Below are 22,539 nucleotides of genomic sequence, written 5' to 3' on the forward strand. Positions count from 1 at the left end.
TCATCTCCATAGGGAGAAGGAATGACATCAGGCAGCTGTACTGGATCTGGAGGCTTATCTTTCACTTCGTAGTTATGAGGGCATGGTTTGCAGAGAGTAACTCGTCCGTCTCTGCGTACATAAGTCTTAAAGGAATCGACTCTTGTTCGGTCCAAGCACACATTTCCTATGATTACCCACCCCAAGTCGAGTCTCTGTGCGTAGGGGGCATAGTCAGGACCATTGCACTGTTGGTGGACCTTATGTATCCTTAAATTGTCTCTGCCGAGCAGAAGTAGGATATCAGCATCTGAATCCATAGGTGGGATAACACTGACTAGGTGCCTTAGGTGTGGTTGGTGGAACGCAGCTTCTGGGGTAGGGATCTCATCCCTTTGGTCGGGTATTTGATCGCATTCGATTAGCGTAGGTTAGGGTATTTCTATGCCTCCGTTGACAGGAGAAGCAATGAAACCTTGTGCCCTCCTGCTGCTAGTCTCTATGCGGCCTGAGCAAGTGTTCAGAGTATAGGGCGTTGCTGGTCCCTTGATTCCAAAGGCTTCAAAGAACTTAGGTCCAGCCAGGGATCGATTGCTCTGATTGTCAATGGTGGCATACATTTTTACTGCCTTCTCTGCTTGCCCTTCTGGATAAACTTTGATTAGGCATATCCTGGCACAGCATTTATCACTTTGGCTCTCCCCACATACTTCTGAGCATGAGCAGGAGACAGCCGTGGTAGAATTGGTGTTATTCTGTGGCTCCCCGCTGTGGCTTGTAGCCGGACTAGAGGTAACTGCGACTGCTGAATCATTGGTGGCTGAGGTTGGATGCAAAGCTGATGGGTGTTTGTCACTATGACACTCTTCACACTTAATGGCAGATTTACAGTCCTTGGCCATGTGTTCTAATGAGGCGCAGCACTTGAAACATACCCCAAGTTCACTGAGGATTTTCTTGCACTCCTGCATGGTTTTGGACCTGAAGCCTCTACATTTATTCAGTGAGTGCGTTTTTTTGTGAATGGGACACTCACGATTGAAAGACTTATCTCTCAATGGAATAGTGTACTGTTTATCGGCAGTTACTGCAGGTGGTGGCAGGTTAGTCTTTCTGACACTTATACTGCTCCTCAAGTCCTTGCGTCTATGTGAGACGCTTTCATACCTTGATGACGGTGTTGCTGGAGCTGTAGTGTTAGACTTCAGGAAGTCTAGGCTAGGGTCGTTCCTCATTTGGGCCTGTTCGTCGACAAACTTGCAGAACTGATTGAACGGAGGAAAGGTGACATCATGTGACCTTTTGTACCAGGAAACGCATACTGCCCACTTCTCTTGCAGACTATGCAGCAGCTTTGAGATGATTGGGTTCACCCCATGGGCAGTGTCCAGGTAGCATAATCCAGACAGACGAAGGTCTCCTTTTGCGAGTTCCAGTTCTATAAGCAGATCACTTAAGTCCAGAAGCTTGTGGGCATCCTTAAGGTTGATCCTTGGAACCTTCTGCAGTCTCTTGAATAGGGACTTTTCTATGAATTCAGCACTGCCATAGGTTATTTCAAGTCTCAGTCAGGCAGCAGCAAGACCTGCTTCAGCTTGCCCCACGTAGACGGTCCGAAGACTCTTGATACGATTTGTGAAGTCAGGACCCAACCATTTTACCATGAAGTCGAGCTCCCGTTCTGCAGATAGGTTGAGGTCAGCAATGGTAGCCTTGAAGGTTGCTTCCCAGGCTCTGTAGTTCTCTGCACAATCGTCAAACTTTGAGAGGCTGGTGCTGATTAGATCTTTGCTCACCATAACCTGGCTAACTCGGACATGTCCGATCCTTCACTCCTTGTTACCATGTTAGCTTGTGTTGCCTCTCGGGCGTATAAGCTGTGTGGCGTGGAAGAGTGAATTGTTCCCGGGTAGAATGATGTTGCTGCAGGGTTGAGCTGTGGTTTAACCTCTTGAGATTTGGATGACTGCGGCTTGAACTGTGGAGATGGACTGGAGTGCATCTTGTGGTTGTCTTGTGATGATTGCTGCTCCTGAGGGGACACATTATGGCGTTGGTCTTGAGTCTCTGCGGATGCTGTGAGTAACACTGGCACCGTAAGTTGGGCTGACTTGGACGTTTCCACATTGTTGGGTTGAACGTCACTGGAGAAGGTGTGTGCTGCAGATATCTGTTTCTGCATGTAATTACTAGTATGGACAGCTGGGTCCTCTTCTTCCAGTGGTGGTAGGCAAATCGGGTCGAGGTTTTGCTTCATTGCTTGCTCAAGTATTTTTACTTCAGCTAATGCGATTTTTTCCTCCATTTCTGTTTGAAGAATCTTTGCCTCAGCCTCTGCTTCTGTTTGAAGGATCTTTGCTTGGGCCTCTACTTCTGCTTTCTTGGCTTCTGCCTCTGCTTTCTTGGCTTCTGCCTCCGCCTCTGCTTTCTTGCTTTCTGCCTCTGCTTTCTTGGTTTCTGCCTCTGCTTTCTTGGCTTCTGCCTCTGCTTTCTTGGCTTCTGCCTCTGCCTCTGCTTTCTTTTCTCTGTAGGAACGTCTTAGTTTGGATCGCTCTGCGTTTAAACGGGCCTCTAGGATTCTGTCGCTGAGGGCTGAAGTTCTTGAGCAGGATGATTTGTATTACCCAGCAGAGTGTCTGGATGAGCCTGACCTGTGAGATCCAGCTTCTTGCAGATAAGCGATATGGAGCTCTGCTTTATCTTTGGCGTCTTGCACAGCGGTGTCCCTTTCTCTTTCTGTGGAATCCACTTTGCTTAATTCTGATGAGGCTTCATCAATATTAGAGTCTTTTAGGAAGGCAACGTACCTTGCGGACAGTCTCTTGTATCTTCCGTGGGCCGTGTCTAGCTGTTTTATAGTTTCCTGTAGACTCGCTGCATCATTTTTGTGGCGTTGGATGCTTGACATGAGGGAGGTGACTCGTTCCCATAGGTCGTCCAGGTTGTCATTAAACTCATCCTTTGTACTGTGATAGTTTTCGATGACCTTTATGGTTGGTTTGACAGAGCGTCTTGGTCGCGAGTCTTGGTCTGTTTCTGAAGCTGGCTCTGTTTCCCCCTCTTCATAATGGACAGTATCGGGCAGTATTTGCTCTGTTTCAGCAGTGGGAGACTGTGCAGGGTCTTTTTTGGCCATTTTGATTTAAGGTGCACTGTCTCTTTAAGAAACTGAACTTTTGAGTTGGGGGCTGGAAAGCGTAGTGCAGCTTAGTTAAGACGTCCTGATAAGATTCCCAATGTGTTTTTAGAGAATTGTGGGGTTTTGCAGTCAGACAATCTGCAGCAATGTTGTATAATATACAGAGTCTCTATGCACAATGCGGTCTGGGGTGACACTGCAGAGTTTGTTAGCAGAGCAGGGCTGCAGTATGTGAGCGGGCAGGCGGGTTAGGATCTAAGGGTGATTTTTGCTGGGCTTCAGGGCAGTTTTTTGACTGTTCTGTCCCCACATGAGGCGAATGGAGGTGTAGTTGATTGGGGCTGGGAGAGATTCCTACCTTCCGTTTCCTCGATGCAGAGCACACAGGACCATTGGTGCTGTTTTGCTGTTCATGCGTCCGGAGAGATGATACACACCAGATATTGTGAAGTCCAGACTTGCTTATTGGAAATCTGGACATACAGCGTATGATTGGTAATGCAGTACTTCTCCAGAAATGCAGATGTAACAATCCAGGTGGTACAGCAAGATGCAACAAGGTGAGCAACGGATTTGTAAGTGAAATTATGGTGTCAAAAAACTGATGCCTTCCACAGCCTAGTAAGCCTGTCTCTCCCAGGTGAAGATGAAACTAGTAATGGCCACTGGCAGGAAGAGGAGTCACCTGACCTGGAAGTTGAAGGCATGTACTAAAATTAATTAGCTGCAGTCTGCTATACAGAAAAGGGACAGCAGGTGGCAGCAGACCAAATGCAAAACTGAACACAAAGAATGGTAACATAACACAATCTATATAAGCATATAATCATAACTTTAGATGGGATAGCACAATCCTGGTATGCATGGTACCCCTCATCCCCCTCCTGGTATGCATGGTTCCCCTCATCCCCCAATCCTGGCATGCATGGTATCCCACATCCCCCAATGCTGGTATGTATGGTCCCCTCACCCCCCTATCCTGGTATGCATGGTACCCCTCATCCCCCAATCCTGATATGCATGGTATCCCACATCCCCCAATGCTGGTATATATGGTCCCTTCACCCCCCTATCCTGGTATGCATGGTACCTCTCATCCCCAATCCTGGTGTGCATGGTCCCCTCACCCCCCCTATCCTGGTATGCATGGTCCCCTCACCCCCCAATCCTGGTATGCATGGCCCCAGGGGCGGACCTACCGCCTGTGCAGCCTGTGCATTGAAGGGGGCCCCAGGGGAAAGGGTGCCCCTCCAGCACCACATGGCTAATTATTCAAATTAGCCATGTGGAGGGCGCAGAGCCAGGCACAAGGAGGAGAGGAGCCAGCCCTGAGGTGAGATGATATCAACATCAGTCTGATGTGCTGCGCTCCTGCTTCTGTGGGGGAGAGGAGGAGACAGACTGACTGTCTCACTCACTGTGCGTGTGGCTCCGGCCGGCCATGGCTACAGCCGCAGGTCAGTCACTTGTGTATGTCTGTGTGTATGTGTGTGTGTGTATATGTCTGTGTGTATGTCTGTGTGTGTGTATGTGTGTATGTATGTGTGTGTGTGTGTATGTATGTGTGTATGTATGTGTGTGTCTGTGTGTATGTATGTGTGTGTATGTCTGTGTGTATGTATGTGTATGTTTGTGTATGTATGTCTGTGTATGTCTGTGTGTGTATGTATATGTTTGTATGTGTGTATGTATGTGTGTATGTCTGTGTGTGCATGTGTGTGTGTATGTCTGTGTGTGTGTATGTCTGTGTTTGTATGTCTGTGTGTGTATGTCTGTGTATGTATGTGTGTGTATGTGTGTGTCTGTGTGTATGTTTGTGTGTGTATGTCTGTGTGTGTATGTATGTGTGTGTCTGTGTGTGTATATGTATGTATGTGTGTGTCTGTGTGTGTATGTATGTGTGTGTGTCTGTGTGTATGTGTATGTATGTGTGTGTATGTATGTGTGTATGTCTGTGTGTGTATGTCTGTGTGTGTATGTGTTTGTGTGTATATGTCTCTGTGTCTGTGTGTGTATGTCTGTGTGTGTATGTGTGTGTATGTATGTATGTGTGTGTATGTGTGTGTGTACAGTTAGAATCATAGAATCGTAGAGTTGGAAGGGACCTCCTGGGCCATCTGGTCTAACTCCTTGCTCAAAGCAGGATTCGCTAAATCATCCCAGTCAGATGTCTGTCCAGCCTCTGTTTGAAGACTTCCATTGAAGGAGAACTCACCACTTCTCGTGGCAGCTTGTTCCACTCATTGATCACTCTAACTGTCAAAAAGTTTTTTCTAATATCTAATCTGTGTCTCCTCCCATTCAGTTTCATCCCATTGCTTCTAGTCTTTCCTTGTGCAAATGAGAATAAAGTTGATCCTTCTACAATGTGACAGCCCTTTAGATATTTGTAGATGGCTATTAAGTCTCCTCTCAGTCTTCTCTTTTGCAAACTAAACATTCCCAAATCCTGCAACCTTTCCTCATAAGACAGACCGGTCACCATTTTGGTCGCTCTTTTCTGAACTTGCTCCAGTTTGTTGATGTCTTTTTTAAAATCTGGCACCCAAAACTGGACACAATATTCCAGATGAGGTCTGACCAAAGAGGAGTAGAGGGAAATAATGACTTCACGTGATCTAGACTGTGTGCTTCTGTTAATACATCCTAGAATTGCATTTGCCTTTTTTGCTGCTGCATCACAGCAAAGTATTGACACCCCTGCAATTCTGTCAGATAATACTCAGTTTCTTCCTGAAAATGATTGCAAACACAAATTCTTTGGTCTTATTATCTTCATTTAATTTGTCTTAAATGAAAAAACACAAAAAGAATTGTCCTAAAGCCAAATTGGATATAATTCCACACCAAACATAAAAAAGAGGGTGGACAAAAGTATTCTCAATTTTCGAAAAATCATGTGATGCTTCTCTAATTTGTGTAATTAACAACACCTGTAACTTACCTGTGGCACCTAACAGGTGTTGGCAATAACTAAATCACACTTGCAGCCAGTTGACATGGATTAAAGTTGACTCAACCTCGGCCCTGTGTCCTTGTGTGTACCACATTGAGCATGGAGAAAAGAAAGAAGACCAAAGAACTGTCTGAGGACTTGAGAAACCAAATTGTGAGGAAGCATGAACAATCTCAAGGCTACATGTCCATCTCCAAAGACCTGAATGTTCCTGTTTCTACCGTGCGCAGTGTCATCAAGAAGTTTAAAGCCCATGGCACTGTGGCTAACCTCCCTAGATGTGGACAGAAAAGAAAAATTGACAAGAGATTTCAACGCAAGATTGTGCGGATGTTGGATAAAGAACCTCGACTAACATCCAAACAAGTTCAAGCTGCCCTGCAGTCCGAGGGTACAACAGTGTCAACCCGCACTATCCGTCGGCGTCTGAATGAAAAGGGACTGTATGGTAGGAGACCCAGGAAGACCCCACTTCTTACCCCGAGACATAAAAAAGCCAGGCTGGAGTTTGCCAAAACTTACCTGAAAAAGCCTAAAACATTTTGGAAGAATATTCTCTGGTCAGATGAGACAAAAGTAGAGCTATGAGTTTACAGGAGAAAAAAGAGGCATTCAAAGAAAAAAACATGGTCCCTCCTGTCAAACATGGCGGAGGTTCCCTGATGTTTTGGGGTTGCTTTTCTGCCTCTGGCACTGGACTGCATGACTGTGTGCATGGCATTATGAAGTCTGAAGACTACCAACAAATTTTGCAGCATAATGTAGGGCCCAGTGTGAGAAAGCTGGGTCTCCCTCAGAGGTCATGGGTCTTCCAGCAGGACAATGACCCAAAACACACTTCAAAAAGCACTAGAAAATGGTTTGAGAGAAAGCATTGGAGACTTCTAAGGTGGCCAGCAATGAGTCCAGACCTGAATCCCATAGAACACCTGTGGAGAGATCTAAAAATGGCAGTTTGGAGAAGGCACCCTTCTAATATCAGGGACCTGGAGCAGTTTGCCAAAGAAGAATGGTCTAATATTCCAGCAGAGCATTGTAAGAAACTCATTGATGGTTACCGGAAGCGGTTGGTCGCAGTTATTTTGGCTAAAGGTTGTGCAACCAAGTATTAGGCTGAGGGTGCCAATACTTTTGTCTGGCCCATTTTTGGAGTTTTGTGTGAAATGATCAATGTTTTGCTTTTTGCTTCATTCTCTTTTGTGTTTTTTCATTTAAGACAAATTAAATGAAGATAATAATACCAAAGAATTTGTGTTTGCAATCATTTTCAGGAAGAAACTGAGTATTATCTGATAAAATTGCAGAGGTGTCTATAATTTTGGCCACAACTGTATGTCTGTGTGTGTATGTCTGTGTGTGTATGTGTGTATGTATGTGTGTGTATGTGTGTGTGTATGCCTGTGTGTGTCTGTGTGTGTGTGTCTGTGTGTGTGTGTATGTCTGTGTGTGTATGTAAGTATGTGTCTGTGTGTGTATGTGTGTGTCTGTCTGTGTATGTGTGTATGTCTGTGTGTGTATGTATTTGTATGTGTGTATGTCTCTGTGTGTGTGTCTGTGTGTGTATGTATGTGTATGTGTGTATTTGTGTGTGTATGTCTGTGTGTGTACGCATGTGTGTATGTGTGTGTCTGTGTGTATGTTTGCGTATGTCTGTGTGTGTGCCTGTGTGTATGTGTCTGTATGTGTGTATGTGTGTGTATGTCTGTGTGTGTGTGTCTGTGTATGTCTGTGTGTATGTATGTGTGTCTGTGTGTATGTATGTGTGTATGTATGTGTGTCTGTGTGTATGCGTGTAAGTATGTGTGTGTATGTATGTGTGTATGTCTGTGTGTGTGTCTGTGTGTGTATGTATGTATGTGTGTACATGTGTATGTGTGTGTATGTATGCATGTATGTATGTGTGTGTATGTATGTGTGTCTGTGTGTATGTATGTGTGTATGTCTGTGTGTGCATGTGTATGCATGTGTGCATGTCTGTGTGTATGTGTGTATGTATGTGTGTCTACATGTGTGTATGTATGTGTGTATGTGTGTGTATGTATGTGTGTGTATGTGTGTGTGTATGCCTGTGTGTGTCTGTGTGTGTGTGTATGTCTGTGTGTATGTAAGTATGTGTATGTATGTGTATGTCTGTGTGTGTATGTGTGTGTCTGTCTGTGTATGTGTGTATGTCTGTGTGTGTATGTATTTGTATGTGTGTATGTCTCTGTGTGTGTGTCTGTGTGTGTATGTATGTGTATGTGTGTATTTGTGTGTGTATGTCTGTGTGTGTACGCATGTGTGTATGTATGTGTGTGTCTGTGTGTATGTTTGCGTATGTCTGTGTGTGTGCCTGTGTGTATGTGTCTGTATGTGTGTGTATGTCTGTGTGTGTGTGTCTGTGTATGTCTGTGTGTATGTATGTGTGTATGTATGTGTGTCTGTGTGTATGCGTGTAAGTATGTGTGTGTATGTATGTGTGTATGTCTGTGTGTGTCTGTGTGTGTATGTATGTTTGTGTATGTATGTATGTGTGTACATGTGTATGTATGTGTGTGTATGTATGCATGTATGTATGTGTGTGTATGTATGTGTGTCTGTGTGTATGTATGTGTGTATGTCTGTGTGTGCATGTGTATGCATGTGTGCATGTCTGTGTGTATGTATGTGTGTCTACATGTGTGTATGTATGTGTGTATGTGTGTGTATGTATGTGTGTGTATATGTGTGTGTATGTCTGTGTGTATGTCTGTGTGTGTGTCTGTGTGCATGTCTGTGTGTATGTGTATATGTCTGTGTGTGTGTGTATGTATGTATATGTGTGCATATGTGTGTATGTATGTGTGCATGTCTGTGTGTGTATGTCTGGAGGTGTGTATGTATGTGTGGCTGTGTGTATGTATGTATGTCCGTGTGTGTATGTGTGCATGTATGTGTGTGTGTCTGTGTGTATGTCTGTGTGCATGTCTGTGTGTGTATGTATGTATGTATGTCTGGAGGTGTGTATGTATGTGTGTGTGGCTGTGTGTATGTATGTATGTCCGTGTGTGTATGTGTGCATGTATGTGTGTGTATGTATGTGTGTATGTATGTGTGTGTGTGTATGTATGTATGTGTGACAGTGTTGGGGTGATGGAGAAGGCAATGATGGGAGTGATGGGGAGAAGGCAATGATGGGGATGATGGAGAGAAGGCAATGATGGGGATGATGGAGAGGGCAATGATGGGATGGTGGGGGAAAAAGAAATGATGATGGGGTGGTGGGGGAGAATGCAATAATGGGGGTGGTGGAGGAGGAGGAAATGATGGAGGTGGTGGAATGGGCAATGATGGGAGTGGTGGGGGAGAAAGCAAAGATAGTGGTGGGGAGAAGAAAATGATGGAGGTGGTGAAGAGGGCAATGATGGGGTGGGGGAGAGGACAATAATGGGATGCGAGGGGCGGAGGACAATGAGGGGTGTGGGGGATTGGGATGGGAGGAAGGGGGACTTATAATGGCCTTAGGAACAGGGGGAGGTGGAGGAAGACATTATCATCTCTTATTATGTCTAACACAGTCCCTTAGTGTATGGTGTACTCATTAATTCTGTATAACACCATCCTTAGTTACATAGTTTCCTCTTTTATTATGTATACCACTAACCTTAGTTGCATAGTTATTATTATTATTTATTATTATAGCGCCATTTATTCCATGGCGCTTTACATGTGAGGCGGGGTATACATAATACATACAAGTACAGTAATCTTAAACAATACAAGTCATGACTGGTACAGGATGAGAGAGGACCCTGCCTGCGAGGGCTCACAATCTACAAGGAATGGGTGAGGATACAGTAGGCGAGGGTAGAGCTGGTCGTGCAGCGGTTTGGTGGATCGGTGGTTACTGCAAGTTGTAGGCTTGTTGGAAGAGGTAGGTCTTCAAGTTCTTTTTGAAGGTTTCCATGGTAGGCGGGAGTCTGATATGTTGTGGTAGAGAGTTCCAGAGTAGAGGGGATACGCGGGAGAAATCTTGTATGCGATTATGGGAAGTGGAGATAAGAGGGGAGTACAGAAGGAGATCTTGTGAGGATCGGAGGTTTCGTGCAGGTAAGTACCAGGAGACGAGGTCACAGATGTATGGAGGAGACAGGTTGTGGATGGCTTTGTATGTCATGGTTAGGGTTTTGAACTGGAGTCTTTGGGTAATGGGGAGCCAGTGCAGGGATTGACAGAGGGGAGAGGCTGGGCAATAGCGGGGGGACAGGTGGATTAGTCGGGCAGCAGAGTTAAGAATAGATTGGAGGGTTGCGAGAGTGTTAGAGGGGAGGCCACAGAGCAGGAGGTTGCAGTAGTCAAGGCGGGAGATGATGAGGGCATGGACTAGGGTTTTTGCAGATTATTGGTTGAGGAATGTACAGATCTGTGAAATATTTTTGAGTTGAAGTCGGCAGGAAGTGGAAAGGGCTTGGATATGTGGTTTGAAAGAGAGATCAGTGTCAAGGATAACCCCGAGGCAGCGAGCTTGTGGGACTGGAGAGAGTGGCCAGCCATTTACTTTAATAGATAGGTCCTCTTTTATTATGTATAACACCGTCTCTTATTACGTACCATCCTCTCTAGTTGTATATGGTGCTGTCCCTTATTACATAGCTTCCTCTGCTGTTATGTATAGTGCTGTCTCTTACATAGTGTATTCTTGTTAATTTTGTTATTCACAGCGCCCTCTTTTATTACATAGTCCCCTCTCTTTTTAGATATAAAATGACTGCTGATGGAACAGCCAGACGACCATTCCATCAGCTCCTCCATTAGAAAAGAAGCTTTCTCATGCTCCATCAGCCATCATTGCATTATACAGCTTAACAAGACAGGTCGCTATGTAATAAAAAACAGGGTTCTATATAATTCAATGTGTAAGGGACGGTACTGTACATAAGAGAGGGCACTGTGTAAGGGACAGCAATATACGTAATAAAGGAGACTATGTAATATATATACATGTATGTGTGTGGCTATATCAATATATATATGTATATACACATGTAGCTTTGACGCCATAAAAGGAGGGGGGCCCAGACACATTTCTTGCACAGGGGCCCCAAGCTGTCAGTGTCCCCCCCTGCATGGCCCCCTCACCCTCCAATCATGGTATGCATGGCACTCTCACCCCTCAATCCTGGTATGCATGGTCCTCTCAACCCCGTATCCTGGTATGCATGGTACCCCTCATCCCCCAATCCTGGGCATGCATGGCCCCCTCACCCCCCAATCCTGGTATGCATGGCCCCCTCACCCCCTAATCCTGGTATGCATGGCCCCCTCACCCCCTATCCTGGTATGCATGGTCCTCTCACCCCCCCTATGCTGTACCACTCATCCCCCAATCCTGACATGCATGGCCCCCTCACCCCCCTATCCTGGTATGCATGGTCCTCTCACCTCCCCTATCCTGGTATGCATGGTCCCCTCACTCCTATTAAAAGCAGGGCTGTGGAGTCGGTAAGCCAAACCTGCGACTCCGACTCCGACTCCTCAATTTCCCTTACACCGACTCCGACTCCAAGACTCCGACTCCCACACATATTGCTTATATTTAAGTGAAAAATTTATTGTAGTACAATGTGAACCTCAGACATTTAATCATTTTTATGATCCAATAATCAAGATATTTAGATAGAACAGAATATATATTGGTGTACTACCCGGTTTTCATTCTTTTTGGTACAGATACGATATGGATAGACAGATATGGATAAATGGATAGATAGAGCAGATTTCTAATCTGCTTTTGCTATTGAAAACATTATCTATGAGCTCAAAAACCTTTCAGGTGATGCAGTTTTTTAAAAAGATGATCAGCTTTTGCAGCTGAAAAACGTATCCTCAAAAAATACAGGAAAAATGCTGTGTGTGAATGTAGCCTTAGATCAGGAATATAACAGCCATTTATAGGACATTTCATAACTTTCCCAAACTCCTATGAAAAAATATTCAGCACATCCTGCATTGAATTACTGTACCCAATTTATTATATATTTTAGGAGTCGGAGTCGGTCCATTTTATACCGACTCCAACTCCGACTCCGACTCCACCAAAATGAGCACCGACTCCGACTCCGACTCCACGACTCCGACTCCACAGCCCTGATTAAAAATACACAAAAAAACAAACATTTATACTCACCCTTTTTTCCTGTGCTCCAGCGCTGTTCTGCTGGTGGCCGGAGCAGGACTGCGGCCAGAATCGCGCATGCCCTTTAGCTCTGTCCGGCGCCATATTGCTGAAGACACACTGCAAGTGTGTCTTCAGTAAAATGGCGCTGGATCGTGCTATGCACATGCGCGATTCTGGCCACACTCGTGGCCCGCGCTATATTGCTGAAGACACACTGCACTCGTGGCCCGCACTCCAGCCCCGGTCTCCTGCCCCGAAGAGAAGCGGCAACGCTCCTCCCTGTCAGGTAAGTATGTAAGTATGGCGTCAGAGATGGCGGTATGCAGTATGTTCAGTATCGCCATCTCCGGGGCCATAAACACTCCTCACCGCTGGCTGCCTCACTCTGTCTGGAGCTAGAACCTCGGTGCTTCTCCTCTCTCCTTCCTGTGTTGCCCCGAGCACCTGACATAAATCTGTTCCTGATATACTGTGTTGACTTCTGTGTTCACGTTGTTCTTGCTGTATATGGTAAAACTTGCACTGTTGTTGACATTGGTTCATGGTGTGAGTTCCCTTTTAATTGCTGATATGTCCATTGTATTCACTGCAGCCTGTATGTAGGATAGGGACAGTTAAGAGTTAAAGGTGTGCTGGATGAGTAGCTCAGAAGAGGCTGCAGGAAGATGCTGCTCAGGTCCAGTAGCCTGCCCATGTTGGCCAGGGCAGGTGTGTAGCCGCAGCCGGGGCATTGCCAGACTCCCAGGAGGGAGGGAAACTATTGCCCCGGGCCGAAAGACACAATAGAGCATTGCCAGACTCGCAGGAGGGAGGGAAACTATTGCCCCGGGCCGAAAGACACAATAGAGCATTGCCAGACTCGCAGGAGGGAGGGAAACTATTGCCCCGGGCCGAAAGACACAATAGAGCATTGCCAGACTCCCAGGAGGGAGGGAAACTATTGCCCCGGGCCAAAAGACACAATAGAGCATTGCCAGACTCGCAGGAGGGAGGGAAACTATTGCCCCGGGCCGAAAGACACAATAGAGCATTGCCAGACTCGCAGGAGGGAGGGAAACTATTGCCCCGGGCCGAAAGACACAATAGAGCATTGCCAGACTCGCAGGAGGGAGGGAAACTATTGCCCCGGGCCGAAAGACACAATAGAGCATTGCCAGACTCCCAGGAGGGAGGGAAACTATTGCCCCGGGCCGAAAGACACAATAGAGCATTGCCAGACTCGCAGGAGGGAGGGAATCCTTTGCTCTGGGACTTTAGAACAGCAACACGGGCACAGGACTGTGTGGGTGCCCCGCCGAAAGGGACTTTAAGCATCCAGATTCCAGTGTATGGACTACTGCTTTGTTTCAGCTACCGTGGCTGTTGTGGGTACGGCCGTGGTCATCGCTAGGGAGAGAACAGGAAACCAGTGTACTTTATTCTACTTCTGCTATTAAAGTTCGCTCCCTGTTGGACTGCAAGCTGTGTCTGAGGATTGTGTTGGTTCGGTCCATTTCTGTGCAAGGTACCCGGGGTGTCTACTGACTGTGGCTTCGTTGACTCGGCTGGTACTACCACCCCAGGCCACCTTGTTTCACTATCTCCATAGTTCTTACACAGGACACAGAGATCAGACAAGGTCTCATATTCAGGCAGTTTCTGTTTTACTCCAACCCTCTTTATATGACCGAGATCAGAGTCTCATTATAGCCAGCAGAGAATTCTCCAGGGCCAAAGACCCCGTCTGGTCCTAACACGCGGGGGCCCAGGGTATCATTTGTGGCCCCAGCTTTTCTTGTAGAATAAATCACTTTCTCATACAGTCCTGTAGTAATGACTTTGTTCTCCCGTTTTCTAGGAGGGTTCGTCTGACTCCATCTTATGTTATCAGTATACAGTATGTGCGAGAGAGGAGAGGCCGACAATCACAGTTTTACCGTGTGTGTCCAGGGTCAGTTCTACAGGGGGATAGAGCTGCGGGGTCTGCGACCGAAGATGGGGGTATATGGGTGTACACAGCATACACAGAGGTGTGTGCGACCGAAACTGGGGGTATACGGGTGTACATATCATACACAGAGGGGTCTGGGACCGAAGCTGGGGGTATACAGCGTACAGAGGGGTCTGTGACCGAAGCTGGGGGTATACGGGTGTATATATAGCACACACACTGGGTTCTGCACATAACACGGCTCCGCTTCGCATGTTTTTTACACACACGGCTCCGCTCGGTACAACCCGTCCACACACGGCTCCGCTCCGTACACCTCGTACACACACGGCTCCGCTCCGTACACCTCGTACACACACGGCTCCGCTCCGCACACCTCGTACACACACGGCTCCGCAACGTACATCCCCTTACACACACGGCTCTGCTCCGTACACCTCGTACACACACGGCTCCACTCCGTACACCTCATACACACACGGCTCCGCTCCGCACACCTCATACACACACGGCTCCGCTCCGTACACCTCGTACACACACGGCTCCGCTCCATACACCTCGTACACACACGGCTCCGCAACGTACATCCCCTTACACACACGGCTCTGCTCCGTACACCTCGTACACACACGGCTCCGCTCCGTACACCTCATACACACACGGCTCCGCTCGGCACACCTCGTACACACGCGGCTCCCCTCCGTACACCACGCACACACATGGCTCCGCTCCATACACCTCATACACACACGGCTCTGCTCCGTACACCACGCACACACACGGCTCCGCTCCGTACACCTCATACACACACGGCTCTGCTCCGTACACCACGCACACACACGGCTCCGCTCCGTACACCTCATACACACACGGCTCTGCTCCGTACACCACGCACACACACGGCTCCGCTCCGTACACCTCATACACACACGGCTCCGCTCCGTACACCTCATACACACACGGCTCCGCTCCGCACACCTCGTACACACACGGCTCCGCTCCGTACACCTCGTACACACACGGCTCCGCTCGGCACACCTCGTACACACGCGGCTCCCCTCCGTACACCACGCACACACACGGCTCCGCTCCGTACACCTCATACACACACGGCTCCGCTCCGTACACCTCGTACACACACGGCTCCGCTCCGTACACCTCGTACACACACGGCTCCGCTCCGTACACCTCGTACACACACGGCTCCGCTCCGTACACCTCGTACACACACGGCTCCGCTCCGTACACCTCGTACACACACGGCTCCGCTCCGTACACCTCGTACACACACGGCTCCGCTCCGTACACCTCGTACACACACGGCTCCGCTCCGTACACCTCATACACACACGGCTCCGCTCGGCACACCTCGTACACACGCGGCTCCCCTCCGTACACCACGCACACACACGGCTCCGCTCCGTACACCTCATACACACACGGCTCCGCTCCGTACACCTCATACACACACGGCTCCGCTCCGTACACCTCGTACACACACGGCTCCGCTCCGTACACCTCGTACACACACGGCTCCGCTCCGTACACCTCGTACACACACGGCTCCGCTCCGTACACCTCGTACACACACGGCTCCGCTCCGTACACCTCGTACACACACGGCTCCGCTCCGTACACCTCGTACACACACGGCTCCGCTCCGTACACCTCGTACACACACGGCTCCGCTCCGTACACCTCGTACACACACGGCTCCGCTCCGTACACCTCGTACACACACGGCTCCGCTGCGCACACCTCATACACACACGGCTCCGCTCTGTACACCTCGTACACACGCGGCTCCACTCCGTACACCTCGTACACACACGGCTCCGCTCCGTACACCTCATACACACACGGCTCCGCTCCGCACACCTCGTACACACACGGCTCTGCTCCGTACACCTCGTAGACACACGGCTCCGCTCCGTACACCTTGTACACACACGGCTCTGCTATATCCACACTGTAAACCCCTCCTTACCTCACACATAAACTTCCCTTCATCCAGCACCATGACAACCAGTGCAGCACTGTCCAGCATACACTGAGGCACCTGATCATGTGACCCCTGACTCCTCCCATCCTGTGACCTCATCACAGGTCCTGCGCGCACAGAGCAGCCATATATGTGGAGTGCGGCTCTGCGGGTGGAGGTAAGTGGTGGAGGCTCCATTATTCTCTACTAGCTGAAGAGCCCAGCGTTGCTCGGCATAGTAACTATCTACTGTTAGAATAAATTATGATTATATTTATATATAAAGCTGAGTGTACATTCCCGCCCACTCCACATAGCCACATTCACTATAATATCCCACATCATCCCGTCACAGCCGCTGGACTACTACCCCTAATATCCCACATCATCCCGTCAGCCAGAGCCACTGGACTACTACCCCTAATATCCCACATCATCCCGTCAGCCAGAGCCACTGGACTACTACCCCTAATATCCCACATCATCCCGTCAGCCAGAGCCACCGGACTACTACCCCTAATATCCCACATCATCCTGTCAGCCAGAGCCACCGGACTACTACCCCTAATATCCCACATCATCCCGTCAGCCAGAGCCACCGGACTACTCCCCCTAATATCCCACATCATCCCGTCAGCCAGAGCCACCAGACTACTACCCCTAATATCCCACATCATCCGTCAGCCACCGGACTACTCCCCCCTAATATCCCACATCATCCCATCAGCCAGAGCCACCGGACTGCTCCCCCTAATATCCCACATCATCCCGTCAGCCAGAGCCACCGGACTACTCCCCCTAATATCCCACATCATCCTGTCAGCCAGAGCCACCGGACTACTACCACTAATATCCCACATCATCCTGTCAGCCAGAGCCACCAGACTACTACCCCTAATATCCCACATCATCCGTCAGCCACCGGACTACTCCCCCCTAATATCCCACATCATCCCGTCAGCCAGAGCCACCGGACTACTCCCCCTAATATCCCACATCATCCCGTCAGCCAGAGCCACCGGACTACTACCCCTAATATCCCACATCATCCTGTCAGCCAGAGCCACCGGACTACTACCCCTAATATCCCACATCATCCCGTCAGCCAGAGCCACCGGACTACTCCCCCTAATATCCCACATCATCCCGTCAGCCAGAGCCACCAGACTACTACCCCTAATATCCCACATCATCCGTCAGCCACCGGACTACTCCCCCCTAATATCCCACATCATCCCATCAGCCAGAGCCACCGGACTGCTCCCCCTAATATCCCACATCATCCCGTCAGCCAGAGCCACCGGACTACTCCCCCTAATATCCCACATCATCCCGTCAGCCAGAGCCCCCGGACTACTACCCCTAATATCCCACATCATCCTGTCAGCCAGAGCCACCGGACTACTACCACTAATATCCCACATCGTCCCATCAGCCAGAGCCACCGGACTACTCCCCCTAATATCCCACATCATCCGTCAGCCACCGGACTACTACCCCTAATATCCCACATCATCCCGTCAGCCAGAGCCACCGGACTACTACCACTAATATCCCACATCATCCCGTCAGCCACCGGACTACTACCCCTAATATCCCACATCATTCCATCAGCCAGAGCCACCGGACTACTACCCCTAATATCCCACATCATCCCGTCAGCCAGAGCCACCGGACTACTACCACTAATATCCCACATCATCCCGTCAGCCACCGGACTACTACCCCTAATATCCCACATCATCCCATCAGCCAGAGCCACCGGACTACTACCCCTAATATCCCACATCATTCCGTCAGCCAGAGCCACCGGACTACTACCACTAATATCCCACATCATCCCATCAGCCAGAGTCACCGGACTACTACCCCTAATATCCCACATCATCCCATCAGCCAGAGCCACCGGACTACTACCCCTAATATCCCACATCATTCCGTCAGCCAGAGCCACCGGACTACTACCACTAATATCCCACATCATCCCGTCAGCCAGAGCCACCGGACTACTACCCCTAATATCCCACATCGTCCCGTCACAGCCACCGGACTACTACCACTGATATCCCACATCATCCCGTCAGCCAGAGCCACCGGACTACTACCACTAATATCCCACATCATCTCATCAGCCAGAGCCACCGGACTACTACCCCTAATATCCCTCATCATCCCGTCAGCCAGAGCCACCGGACTACTACCCCTAATATCCACTCTACGAGTATCCACTCCATTCTATGCCAGCAAGCAGTTAATCCTGAATGCTACATATGTCTTTTCAACTTATGCAAGCTTATATCTGGTATATAGTTATTTTAACTTACTCTGTTAGTCCCCTTATGTTGTGAGGTCAAGAAACTTTTCAAAGTGGTTTATGATCCATGTAGGCCTGGACACTGGTTTATCTGACCACAACATTTATTGTGCTCTGCTGTCCTAGTTTAGTTTGATTGATTGTTAACGAGAAGAGAAAAAAAAATCTCAGCATTAGGGTGTGTGCACACGCTGCGGATTCCGCACAAAGAACTGACATGCTGCGGTTTGGAAACCACAGCAAATCCACGAGGAAAAATCCGCACCGTGTGCACTGCAGTTTTTTTTGCATTGAAAATAATGGTACAATACACCGCAGCAAGAACTGCTGCGGATCCGCAGGGCCAAAACCGCTGTGGATCTGCAGCAGAATCCACAGCGTGTGCACATACCCTCAGCATCCTATATATTCAGACATAGCTTGGGGAAGGCATTTATGCAAGGGGTCATATATGTACATTTAATCAAAGTATGAGGCAGTTATAACATGGCAGTTAGGTAAGACATTTATATATATGTATTCCCAGGACATTTGTATTACAACACATATTTACCATATGCATTTGTATAATTTATATCCTGGCCGCTGCATTCATACACATCCACCGCCCTGGCATTAACTCTTTACACGCCATCCATATCGGCCCCTCGCTCCTTTCCTCTCCTATGTATAGCACTCACCCTCTCTTCACATTGCTAAATTACACAGATCCAGTCAGTCCCATCAATCAACATCAGAGACACTCACAAATCACTTAACCATCTGTTCACTCTTTCTATCCTCTTTCTCCTAGTCACAGGTGACATCTCTCCCAACCCCAGCCCCTCATGTTATAGTAAGTTTAACCTCCCAACTGCTACACTCAGAAACCCCTGTAATCTTATTAATGTTCCCTGCATGCCTTCAGTCTCTTTTAATTGTGCCCTTTGGAATTCTCGCTCAGTGTGTAACAAACTCTCCTTCACTCATGACTTTTTCCATTCTAATTCTCTTAACCTCCTGGCTCTTACTGAAACCTGGATCCAGCAGTCAGACACTACCACTGCTGCTGCTCTTTCATATGGGCGACTACACTTTTCTCATACCCCAAGATCAGACAATAGAGCAGATTGAGGCGTTGTTCTGCTCCTATCACCAAAATATACCTTTCAGGTTATCCCTCAACTACCCTCACTTGTCTTCCATTCTTTTGAGGTCCACACCGTCAGATTACCTCCTTCTCCATGCGGTGGTGTATCGTCTTCCCGGCCCCTCCCATCAGTTCCTGGATCATTTTGCCACCTGGCTTCCACATTTTCTCTCCTGTGACATCCCCACCATCATCATGGGCGATTTCAACATCCCCATTGCTCTTCCCCACTCCCCATCTGCTACTCACCTTTTATCTCTAACCGCCTCATTTGGCCTTTCACAGCTTACTAACTCTCCAACGCATGAAGACGGAAACTCCCTCAACTTGGTCTTCTCTCAGCTTTGTGCAGTGGATGATTTTGCAAACTCCCCTCTCCCGCTCTCTGACCACAACCTTCTTTCATTCTCTATCAAGAACTGCCAGGCCACTCAGGTCACCCCCACTGTCCATACTTAAAGAAACATACAGGCCATTAACACCCAGAAACTTATGAAGAACTTGCAGTCTTCATTGGCTCCTATCTCCTCCCTCTCATGTCCTGATTCTGCACTGAAGCATTACAGTGAAACACTTCAAAGTGCCCTGGATGAAATTTCACCTCCTATACATAGAACAACATGACACAGATGGCGACAACCCTGGCACACCTTGCAAACACGTTTTCTGCAGCGGTGCTCCAGGTGCGCCGAACGTCTGTGGAGAAAATCCAATCTACCCAAAGATTTCATCCATTATAAGTTTATGCTAAGAACATACAACACTGCCAAACAAACCTATTTCAACACCCTCATCACCTCACTGTCCAATAATCCTACACGACTCTCTGACATTTTCATTCCCTACTCAACCCAAGAGTGCAGGCCCCAACCATGGAGCTTCGAGTTGACGATCTGGCCAATTACTTCAAAGAAAAAGTTGACCATATCCGACAGGAAATTATCTCCCAATCACCTCATACCATACCATGCATTTTCCTTCCTCCTCCACTGCATCTAGCTCACTCTCTGATTTTGAACCAGTCACAGAAGAATTAAGCAGGCTCCTTGCATCTCCTAGCCCAACCACTTGCACCAGTGACCCAATTCCGTCACATCTCCTCCAGTCCCTTTCCCCTGCTGTCACCCCTCACCTAGCTAAAATATTTAACCTCTCTCTCTCTCTTCTGGTATCTTTCCCTCATTTAAGCATGCCATCATACATCCACTACTTAAACCATCCCTCGACCAAAACTGTGCCACTAACTATAGACCTGTCTCTAATCTTCCCTTCATCTCTAAACTCCTGGAACGCCTGGTCCACTCCCGTCTTATCCTCTATCTCTCAGATAACTCTCTTCTCGACCCTTTCCAATCCAGTTTCCGCTCTTTACACTCTACTGAAACTGCCCTCACTAAAGTCTTTAATGATCTACTAATAGCTAAATCTAATGGTCATTACTCCATGCTAATTCTCTTGGATCTATCTGTAGCATTCTACATGGTGGATCATCAGCTCCTCCTCACTATGCTCCGCTCCATCGGCATCAAGGACACCGTTCTCTCCTGGTTTTCCTCCTATCTTTCTGACCGCTCCTTTACTGTATCTTTTGCTGGCTCCTCCTCCTCTCATCTTCCACTTATTGTTGGGGTTCCTCAAGGATTGGTTCTAGGCCCCCTCCTCTTCTCTTTGTACACTGCCCCTATTGGCCAAACAATCAGTAGATTTGGGTTCCAGTGCCATCTCTATGCTGATGACACCCAATTACCGTATATACTTGTGTATAAGCTGAGATTTTCAGCCCTTTTTTGGGCTGAAAGTCCCCCTCTTAGCTTATATACGAGTCATATACCTGGGGGTCGGCGGGGGTGTCACAGATCATACTCACCCGTCCTGGCACTCTCTGCAGCCCCCTCGCTTCTCTACTGTCTCCCTTCCTGCCTTCAGCAGTCACGTGGTACCGCTCATTCAACTCATGAATATGCGCATATTCATGAGTGGTAATGAGCGGTATCACGTGACCGCTGAAGGCAGGAAGGGAGACAGTGAAGAAGCGAGGCTGCAGAGACGTTCCAGGATGGGTGAGTATAGCGATATTCACCTGTCCTCATTCCCACGCTGCTGACCGCCTTCTGCTGCTTCCTGTGTCCATGATGTTTAGCCAGCAGGGGCGCAGTGACATGATTAATGCGCGCCGCGCTCTCTGCTGGCTGAACAGTCACTGACAGAGGACACACAGACAGTGGTGAGCAGCGATGGACCGGGGAACAGGTGAATATCACAGGTGCTGGGTCCTGAGCAGGAGAGGTGAGTATGGCATTTTTTTTTTTTTGCAGCAGCATATCAGGGCATAATATATGGGGCAGCATATGGGGGCATAATCTATGGAGCAGCATATGGGGGCATAATCTATGGAGCAGCATATGGGGGAATATTCTATGGGGCATATTCTGTGGGGCATCATATGGGGGCATATTCTATGGAGCAGCATGTGGGGGCATATTCTATGGAGCAGCATGTGGGGGCATATTCTATGGAGCAGCATGTGGGGGCATAAACTATGGAGCAACTTATGGGGGCATAATCTATGGAGCAGCATATGGGGGCATATTCTATGGGGCAGCATATGGGGGCATAGTCTATGGGGCGGCATATGGGGGCATAGTCTATGGGGCAGCATATGGGGGCATAGTCTATGGGGCAGCATATGGGGGCATAGTCTATGGGGCAGCATATGGGGGCATAGTCTATGGGGCAGCATATGGGGGCATAATCTATGGAGCATTCTATGGGGCATAATCTGTGGAGCATCTTATGGGGGCATAATCTATGGAGCATCATATGGGGCCATAACCTTTATGGAACATTATATGGGGCATATTATTCTATGGAGCATCTTATTGGGCCATTATTAACCTTTGTGCAGCATTATATGGGGTGTATTTTGTATAGAGCATTATATGGGGCTCCTGATTCAATATGGATATTCAAAAACA

At 48.2% G+C, this 22,539-nt stretch overlaps 2 protein-coding genes across 2 annotated transcripts in view; one reads left to right on the plus strand and one right to left on the minus strand.

Annotated features, from left to right (window-relative positions):
* The window catches only part of LOC141047065 (uncharacterized), a 570,550-nt gene that overhangs the window by 74,027 nt on the left and 473,984 nt on the right, over positions 1-22,539 (minus strand). The gene's annotated exons all lie outside the window — the stretch shown is intronic.
* The window catches only part of LOC141047068 (uncharacterized), a 58,790-nt gene continuing 52,508 nt past the window's right edge, over positions 16,258-22,539 (plus strand). The window contains exon 1 of the mRNA XM_073542001.1: positions 16,258-16,299. Within this exon, the coding sequence (XP_073398102.1) occupies positions 16,273-16,299 (27 nt within the window). The 5' untranslated portion in view covers positions 16,258-16,272. The remainder of the gene's footprint in view (positions 16,300-22,539) is intronic.

Source organism: Dendrobates tinctorius, unplaced genomic scaffold (assembly GCF_039654945.1).
Source record: "Dendrobates tinctorius isolate UK_male_01 unplaced genomic scaffold, ASM3965494v1 ptg000126l, whole genome shotgun sequence".
In the NCBI taxonomy this organism is placed as follows: domain Eukaryota; kingdom Metazoa; phylum Chordata; class Amphibia; order Anura; family Dendrobatidae; genus Dendrobates; species Dendrobates tinctorius.